General features: G+C 55.7%; 1 protein-coding gene across 1 annotated transcript; it reads right to left on the reverse strand.

Moving 5' to 3' along the window:
• Positions 1–4,953: 4,953 nt before the first annotated feature.
• Positions 4,954–9,629, reverse strand: BJX68DRAFT_270023 (uncharacterized protein; the record flags this gene model as incomplete). The annotated part of the gene is made up of 6 exons (XM_071046499.1): positions 4,954–5,281; positions 5,330–5,463; positions 5,527–5,700; positions 6,247–6,933; positions 8,430–9,045; positions 9,274–9,629. The coding sequence occupies 6 exons, from the start codon at positions 9,627–9,629 to the stop codon at positions 4,954–4,956; spliced, it is 2,295 nt and encodes a 764-aa protein (XP_070895650.1).
• Positions 9,630–9,792: the final 163 nt, after the last annotated feature.

Genomic DNA, 9,792 nt, shown 5'->3' on the forward strand with positions numbered 1-9,792 from the left:
AAAAAAAAAGAAGAAGAAGAAGAAGAAGTAGGCGCTAGGGCTAGAATATAATATTAATATTATAGTCATTAGTCTCCTATAGCTCAAGGAACCTATCAACAGCGGCACCACGGCGAGCAGCAGTGCGGGTAGTGGTGGTCTCTTCCTCCTTGTCATCCTTCTCAGTGCCATCCATCACGGGCCAGATGATCTTAGCAGAGGGGGGCAGCTGGGGTCCAATATGATTGGCAGCACGGATGTCATTACGGAGCTTGAAGGTATGGTGGAGGAGTGAGCACATGATTCACAGCATCTCACCCTCCTTGTTAGCCTTGCAGAGGAAGGTTGTCACACACCAGGTCCACGAAGCAGTGGCAGCTACAACGTCAATATCCTCAGGCGGGTTGGTTCGGAGCGCCACGATCTCAGCCTTAAAGGGCGCGGGAATGGGGATGTAGTACTTATAAAGACGTGTGTAGTGAAAGCATTTCAGCCCTACATGGGGACGGCAGTAGGGCTGCGGGTCAACAGGCTCATCATCTTTACCAGACACAAAGCTTGCCTTCGCGCAACGCAGACAGGGGACCTTGCAAAGCATGCCCTCGGCATCATCATCATCCTAGATTCTCAAGGTCAGCGTGGGTGTCCTACAGGCGGGGTAGCAGCGTGTAAGGGCATAAGATACTCATATCAGCAGCATTATCATCAGGCCAGGCGCGTGAGTTGCGCGGCTGCTTGCCTTTGCCATGGCCGGCTCTCATGGATGGCGCGGCCATGGTCAGGTTAGGAGGGGCGGCATCGCCAGGCAGGGTCTTTTCACTGATCTGGCGACGGCGGGGCGGTAGTAAGGACATGGACTCTTCACCTAGTTTAGTAATGGCACGTGATGTGGTCTCATGGTTACTACTATTAGGCTTATTATCTTCCTGGTCAGCTTCAATCTCACGTTAGTAAAGTTTGGCTTTACATCAAGCCTTCTTGCGCTTAAGGCGACGCTTGTGCTTACAGGGTGACTCTGAGGCACTAGCAACTAGGGTGGAGGGCTTAAGATCAGGTGCAGACTGGAGTGGTGTGGACATGGTGGCTCTAGACAGCACCTAGTGTTAGCAGGGATGGTGCCATCATGGTGCTCGGACTGCGCCGTTGGACAGGTGGCAGACTTACTAGATAGAGGTAAGAAAGGTAGTATACTTCTTTAAGTAGGCGATACGATGGTACCACAGCAAGGGAAAGATATAGACAAAGCTAACAAGCAGGGCGAGGATAGGGAGTAGGAGAGAATAAAGAAAGAAGGAGAGAGGGTAAAGCATAAGGGAGGAGGAAGAGATAGAGTGAACATGTATATATAAATAAAAAAAAAAATTTTCTTTTAGAAATCTGCGCACGCTGTGAGCGGGCATAATAATAAGGACCTCACTTGGCCAGGGCATCAGGCCGCTGGCCCAGCACCAGGTAGCCGCAGGGTGGGCGACGGATACTGGCTGGAGTAGCATGGCGCGACCACGGCAACCCAGGCTGCCAGGGAGATAAGAGTGGGAGAGAGGAGTCCATAGTTAGTAAGGCGGCGGGATTAGTAGTTGGACCTGGCGGGCACCTGTCGAGCTCCTAGGGCGTGACTAGCAGGTAGTCATAATGGTCTCTTATTAGCATAGCAGATTTCCCTCCCCAAGCTTCAGCCGGCCGGACTTGGCCCGGGGCCAGACAGGTGATGATAGGCGAGGAACCCAGCGAGGTGCTAGCAGGCTGAAGGTGGGTGGAGTGCGGGCCGCCAGGCTATATATAACCACCATCTAGGTACCTAGTGTGAGGGTCCTGGAAGTAAGGACGCCTTTCACCGGCAGACCCGCGCCTGTCGACTGCGGCAGGGCGGACTGACCATGGCAGGTATTACGGGCTGGCCGCGCGTAGATGGTGGGCGGACGGTGCGCGGATAGAGAGGTAGTCAGGCAGCCACGCGCGGCGTGAACAGGGTATGGTATAGCAGGGACCTAAGCTCTCAGCTTGTAGACTACCGCCTAGCTGCCAGGTCCTCTCTGCGAATCAAGCCACAGCCTCGCAAAAGCAATACAGGAATCAGGGGCTCGGCAGTCCACAGGCAGGGTGGCAGCGGGATCTTAGCCTCGAGCGGGGCACTCCTATCAGTTGGCACTAAGTAGTAGATCATTGCGGGCATACCCCACAGCCAGGCATTGACCAGGGTGACCCTCAGATAGATCATGCTATGCGCCTAGCGGTCATGAAGCGTACCATCAGTGCCCTGCCAGGGTGGCGCCATGCATGGACTAACCCACAGCCTAGTTCACACGCCCGGGGTCACAAGGCTAATGACTCTAAACAAGCCCTCGGCCTTTATTAGGTGATGAGAATTATCATTATAGCGGTCCGTGGGCGAGACGGCAGCGGGATCTTAGCGGGAAGTGGAAATTGCTGATTATAGTTTTTAGCCCCAATAGATCTATTATCGTGGGGATACTAACCACTAATACTCCTCGATGGTTTGGGTCGGGCTGGATTAAAGGCGAGTCGTCAGCGGGGTTCGAGCGGGCTGGCAGGGACGACCATAGGGCTGGTGGCGTGCTTTGGCCATTAGGGGAATTCTAAAGAAAGGTAAGGTACCTTTATAGCCTAATCCATTAGCTAAAGGATCAACCATAACTAACTAAGGCAAGTCCCAGGATTAAATAAGCTAGGTAGTGGGCTAGATTAACCCTAAATAGTACTAGCCTATATTATACTACCATTGCTGCTTTTTAACCATTTATCTTAGTCTAATAGATTGGAAAGAACGTAGGGGAAGAAGGAGGGAAACCCTAACATAGTAAATAGGGAGGGAAAAGGCCTTTAAAAACACTCTCCTACTAAGCCAAACACCATCTTAGTCAACATGAATCCTCTATCCTCTATATTATGGTGGTAGCTGGTTACATATATATATATATATAGACATATATAGGTATCTACGTTTTAGGCTCGTGGCATAGTTAAACGAAATAGACAGTATTATTACTGCTGTCCAAGCGCCATCTACTGCAGTACTAGGTCTGCCACGGCCATGGCATTAAACGCCGGCTCTCCAAACACCTCCTACTCCTCACCAAGCCAGAGCATGTACAGCTCCTCACTATCAGCCACATGGCGGCCCCCTAGCGCTACCAGGTATTGCTCCACCCAAGCCCGTTTCTGGAAGATGGACCAGCACACAGGCAGGATAAGGTCAGGGAATTCACACTGTGACTAACAGTACTGATCACAGATAGCCTGGGGGTTATAGCACATCCAGCAGGCAAGAAAGCATGGGAACCATCCCCCACACTACTAACGCGCCGCCTTGGTGGCGGACCGCTTGGCATCCATGTAATGGAACCGCTGAGGATTAGGGCATGCCTGAAAGGCGTGCAAGCTATGACCCGCCTGACCGGAGCCAGTACGCGGTAGATGGTAGCAGATCATACAGGTTCCACGCCATGCCTGCAAGGATAGTATGTAATCAGCAAGGCCACGGGCGTGTAACTAGACGCGCGCATGTAGTAGCTCTGCGCCTACTTACAAATCAGCCATGCTCCCTATATCCTGCTCCTGATCCTGCCCTTCCTACTCATCCAGGGTTAGTACTGGAGGGGTAGCCTCCTCTACCTCACCAGGCAGCTGGGGCTGACCATGCTCCTCACAGTGGTCACATAACAAGGCATTCGGGTCGCACGCTCGTGGTTCACCATCAAGCACATGGGAGATCACCCACTTGCGGCAGAGGGTTATCTCACTTAAGTACTCCTCCATAGCGGCCTCCATGGGATCCAGCGGGCGGCTATCGGTGTGCTTACTTACCGGGTGCCACTACGGCGGAAGGAGGATTAGCGCCTAGCCACCAGCGCCATCCCAGGATAGGCGCCCAATCTCCTGCGTGAAGTCGACAATATTATTCGGGGCGCTAACATGGATCACCCAGCGCACCGCCAGGTGGTCGACGCCCATGCCAAAGGCTGACGTTGCGACCAGGAAGGGAGGGTTACCACTACGCCAGCATTATAGCACCTGGGCCTTTTCCTCCATGGTGCCAGACTCAGAATGGTAGACAGGACCTGCCAGCGCTGTGGTAATCTCCTCGGAGAGGGTCTTCCGCATATAATAGATAATCCCCCACTCGCCTGGCTCCAAGGCGGCGATGGAGCGGCGTAGTCCAGGCAGGGTAAAGTCCTAGATATAGGCCTGACCGGGTGGGCAGTGGTGCACCCCAAGATATATATCCCAACGGGTAGTAGGGCCCCGTATAAAACAGGCACCATCTAGTAGCATGTGCTTCTAGAACTCGGGTACTAACACTAGCGGCAGTGTCCTGGTTAGGAAGATGGTCTGGACCTGGAGCTCGCGCAGCTGGGGCAGGAGCGCCATCACCTAGCAGTAGGATAGAGCAGTAACAGCAAGGTGGCACTCATCAAATACCACACAGTCCAGTTGGTTGGCTATATAAAGGCGGTATATAAACTCGCGGAAGGTGGTATTATGGACAGCCTACTCCACCGTCACAAAGATCAGCAGACACGAGTGGAGGGCATGAGGCTGGGTGGTAGGCCCCCAGATATACGCGTGGATGCCCGCCTTGGTGCTCTAACAGCGCATCTCGTCCCACAATACCAGAAGGGGTAGGATGACAATCGTTGTGCCAGCGCCAGGGAGCTGACATGGCAGTAGATATAACAGGCTCTTCCCCTCGCTCGTGCGCAGGATGGCCACCACCTGGCCATGGCCGGCTAGGATATGCTCGATGGCCTGCTGCTGTCGCTGCGTGCGGTAGCAGGCACCAGGCCCGTACATGCGCTCCAGAATCAGCGTCGCCTCCGCGATTGGCCACCGGCGGCGCGCTCGGGCAGGGGCACGGCGCCGGGCCATGCGGCGCACCAAGGGTGTCCCCTCCGCCAGCCTTCCCACCTCCCCTTGCCCGTCCTTGTCCTGGTGCTGCTGCTACTGCTGCTGCTGCTACTGCTGTACCCAGGGCCGCTTGGCCGGCGTGATCGCGAGTGGCTGGACCGGGTCGGCGTCCCTGTCCATACGGGCGCCGCCAGCGCCAGCGCCCCGCCTGCGTGTCGGGGTCGGTGTATCCCACTCCCATGGAGTAGGGCCGTGCAGGTGGTCCAGGTCCAAGCCTGCTTCGTCCGTGCCCCGCGGCCGGGATACTAGCGTCGGGGTGGCTCCTGTCATGGTGAAGTGGAGTGGATCCTGGATAAGGCAGTGCCAGAGCATACTAACGTGGCGATACTCCTGCAGCCCGGCGTCGGTAAGCCCGCCGCGGAAATTCACGGTGCCCCTGTAGATACGGTTACCCGTATAGGGCGTATGGCTGGCTTGCTAGTACAAGGCGTTTAGCATGCTCCCCACGGGTGTTATAGCATCCCCCTCCCTATCTTCCCCTTCCCGCTCCTCGGTTGCCTTAATAAGCAGGTTGGCTTCAGCAGGGGTGAGCTTGCGGCGGGCAATCCCAATTATGATCTAACGCCATGCCCGTAAGTGGATATGCTTACCAAGTAGGCGCCTCCCCTGCTACACTAGAACCTGGGTCAGCGTGTCTTTGGTCCAGGGTGCCGCGCTGCCGGCCCACAGGTAGTCTCCCACACCATCATTAGGGATCTGGGCCTGGTCCTGGAGGAAGTGCCGGAATGGCTGGATAATGGTTAGGTATTGGGTGACCAGCTGCGCGACCTCAGGGAGAAGGTAGCACGCCGGCCACTAGGAGGTGTTACTCTGGTGGCGGCCCTTGTGGTAGCTAAGGATGAAAATCATCTACCCACCATGGATAAAAAGGTCGCGTGTGGTCTTGGTGGAATTGCGCCAGCGCAGGGCAATAAACTCAGTCCACCGGGCGGACTGGCCAGCGCCTAGGAAGAAAGGGATAAGAAGCACGCGTAGGAAGCGCTGGACAGTGTCCTGGTACTGCTAGGCGGCATCAGCCGAGATCACCCATCGCCAGCGGTCCGCCATCGCGGCCCAGAAGGTGTTGAACAGGGCAGGTTCCCTAAGAACCTGGTTAAGGAGCCAGAGTTGCGCAGGCTCTACCTATGTGGCGTTCCGCGAGTCAGTAAGGAAGGAGTGGCCAGCCGTGGTGGCATCCCAGTTATCAACTAGCTAGGTAAGGTCAAGCGCTGGGATCTCAGACGTGGGGGTGGATTGGCTACTTAGACATAACTCCTCCTAGAAGATCCGCCGGGCTTTAGTAATAGATTTAAATATAATAGTAGGCAAGTCCTCCAGGTGGAAGATCACGTCCGACCATACTAGGGTCTCGCCATTGGGGTGCCAGCGCAGCTGTGCCGGGGGGACTTCAGACTTGGCGATATGAAAGGCAAGCAACCGGTTATCTAGGAGCTCGCGCACAGGGCCCTGCGTGTCATTTAGGAGCCATTCATCCCAGATAGTAATAATATGGTCCCTAACCTGGCCCTGGGCATCTTTACCAAGCTCCTGGATAACGTGGGCGAGGACCATGAGCTGGCAGTCATAGATCAGCTGGGACAGGATAGACGAATAATTGCCAATTGCTAGCCATGAGGCCTCGCTGGTGCTCCAGAAGCGGACCACAGCATATAAGACCAGCACAGAGTCAAACACACGGTACGGGAGGGGATACTGAATAATTACCATGCAGAAGGCAAGCACAGCGTGGTCAAGGCGAGCAGTGTGCGCCTTAAAGGCGGCATCCCCGTCCACATCCACATTCTTGTCTGCATCCCTGTCCCTATTACCCTTGGTATGGTCACTGCTGCTGCTGCTGCTGCTGCTGCTGCTGCCGTGGCGATGGCGTTGGCGCGGCGTTGTTGGTAGTGTTGGCGTTGGCATTAGCAGCTGGGCTGCAAGCCAGGTAACCTCCTCCCATGCCTCCAGCTGCGCCGCGCTTGGTTTAAAGAGGGAATCACAGAGGTGGCCCTGCTCCACCACGCGCTCCCAGTAACAGATAAGTTGCTTCTAGGTAGTAATATAGCAGGCTTGGGACTGGGCGTTCTACAGGCGGCTAAATGGGTCCTGGGAGGTCATCCCCTGGGTAAATGTATTCAGGAGCTTGGCGTCGCGACGGCTCAGGCTACGGACTTCAGTGTCCTAGTTATGCTCTAGCATGGACATGGCGCCTTGTAGGATACATGTGATACTCTCACAGATCTCATATAGGATTGGCTCGTCCTCTTTCTTAGGCAGCTGGTAGCTGGCGCCTAGCTGGCTAAGGTCCAGCTCCTGCAGGTGGGCGTAGATGCCCGTCTGGGTAAACCATAGGTTAAGGTCAGATACATGGCGCACGGCGTCCAGCTGCGTGCGCTGTGGTGGCTTAATTAATTGTTGCAGGCGTTGGAGGCTTGTTGTAATAATATTATTAGTTAGGCTAGGCGTGGTGGTGGCGGTGGGAGTGTGAGTGAGAGTGGGAGTGGGAGTGGATGTAAGAGTATGGGTAGATAGTGTGTGTGGATATATATTATTATCTGCTGCCGGCTCCTCGCTGGTATTGCGCCCGGGCGCGGGCGCGGGGACGACGGGTGTTAGTGACAGGGTGTGAGGACTATCAGAGAGGGTTACTATAAAGTAGTAGATTGCCTGCTTCCAGTTAAATAAAGTCTGTAGATAAGCCTTGTGCCATGGCATAGCCCTGTCTTGGGTAATCCTCCAGTTATACTGCTTATTGTAGTGCTGTCAGGTTTGGTGCTGGCTGGCCGACCGGTAGGCGCAGCCGTGGTGGTGGCAGAGAAAGCCACGCACGGTTGGTAGCCCAAGGATTTCGCTGCTTCCATCTGGTGGATGGACCACGTCACTTAAGCTACGCGCCACCGGCGCGATCTGCTTGCATACAGAAACAATTACTTTTCTATCTTTAATATTATAGAGTTGGTGTTGTTCCCAAAGATGGCGGCCTAGTTACGCGTAGACGTAGCAGGACCCGTGGGTTGTGCAGAGCACAACATGAGCAGCCACAAGGACACGAAGGTAAGTAGGGATGGTAAGAGACTGCTACTATTGCGGCACAGGCGTGGTATTATTACTATTACCATTACTAGGAGATAGGAGCTCTATCTCTGACATTTTGATTTTCGCCTTGGTGTAGGTGATGTGATGAAATGATGGTAAGAAGATAGCGATCTAACTATAATCCTCAAGCCCGCGATTGGTGTAGGTGATGTAATGAAATAATAGCAGGTAATAATAATAGCGGGTAATAATAAGGGTAAGAAGATAGCGATGCGACCGTAATCCCCAAGGCCGAGATGGTGAGGGAAGCGGAGGGAAGAGGAGGGAGGGAGAGGAGAGAGGGAAGGGAAGGAAAGAGGAGAGAGGGAAGGGAGAAGAAGAGAGAGGGAAGGTTATTTTAACAAACGACGGAGGTTGACGAACGCCGGAGCTCCACTAGAACCTAGAAGGGGTTTAGTTCCCAACCAGGACAGCCCCTGATTGGTCACATCGTTTGACGTACGCCGTACCTCGAGGCAACCTATGGTTAGGTATCCGTCAATGATCCCGTCCAAATACTCGTCTAAAACCACCCACCGGCACCCTCCCACGTGCATGTATCTCTGCACCCGCTGTGCCTCCACATCCTGATCCACTTCCTCATCCTCTGCCTGCTCGCGTGCATGGTGACCACCTACGCCGCCGCCACCCTCCGCGTCCATCCCCTCTGGCTGGATGATGATGGCCTCGCTGGCCTGCCCGTCCCACCTGGCCCGGCCGCTCTCCTGCACGTAATCCAACAACGTCCGCGGCATGCCAATGTGGATGATCACCCGGATGTCTGGGATATCCACCCCCATACCTAACGCGTTGGTGGCCACGATCACGTCCGTGGTGCCCTGGATGAACCGCTCTAACACCCCTGCGCGGTCCACCTGCCTGCTATGGTATGCCTCGCACCCAAATATCTCTGCCATGGCCTGCACCTGCCGCACCGCGCTCGCGTACATCACCACCTTCCCCCCACCAGCCTGCCGCGCCTGCTGGATGCGCGCCTGGATGAATGCAATGATACTGGGATCCTGCTGCCACTGGTACGGGCTTGCCACCGCGGGCCACCACACGCGGTACGCCAAGTTACGGCGGCTGGTGCGTGCGCGATATATATATATCTGGTCGCGCGGGTAATGGATGCGCTGGCTAAACTCGCCTTCTAACTGTGGGGGTAACGTGGCGGTCAAATACACCATCAGGCACCGTGCCCGGACCAACTGGCCTAACTACGCCATCTGTGGCCGGAAATCCTTCTGCGCATTCATGATGATATGGCACTCATCCACCACCACGCGGTCCAACCGGCGCATCATCACTAACCGGTTAATAAACGATTGGAAATCGCTTGTCACCGCGGACTCGGGCGTCACCAACACGATGGCCGCCTCGTCGGGCGGCCGCTGCCGGTCCCACGCCACGCATGACACCCCAACCTGCCGGCACCGCCGCGCCATGTCCTGGCGCAACAATATTAACGGGACCACCACGATGGTGGTGCCGCCGGGCACGGCCCACACGGGTAACATAAATAACATGCTTTTGCCACCCCCCGTGGGCATGATGGCCACCACCGGGCTGTGGCCCTGCTGGATGGCCGCCATGGCGGGGCCCTGCACCCCGCGGAACTGCATGCAGGCCTGGCCGGTCATCTGCTGCATCGCGGTGGTCATGTCCATGGCCTGCAACTGCTGCCGCCGCTCCCACTGGTGCTCCTCGGCCTCGGCCTGCCATGGCGCGCGGTTGCGCTTGCCTAACAACGTCGTGGTGGCTGGGCTAACCCTAACCCTAACTGCTTGCGAACCGCTTGGGGCGCGGGCCCCGTTCCCTGCGGGCTGACCA

Source organism: Aspergillus pseudodeflectus (genome assembly GCF_044049435.1).
Source record: "Aspergillus pseudodeflectus strain CBS 756.74 chromosome Unknown BJX68scaffold_45, whole genome shotgun sequence".
Lineage (NCBI taxonomy): Eukaryota > Fungi > Ascomycota > Eurotiomycetes > Eurotiales > Aspergillaceae > Aspergillus > Aspergillus pseudodeflectus.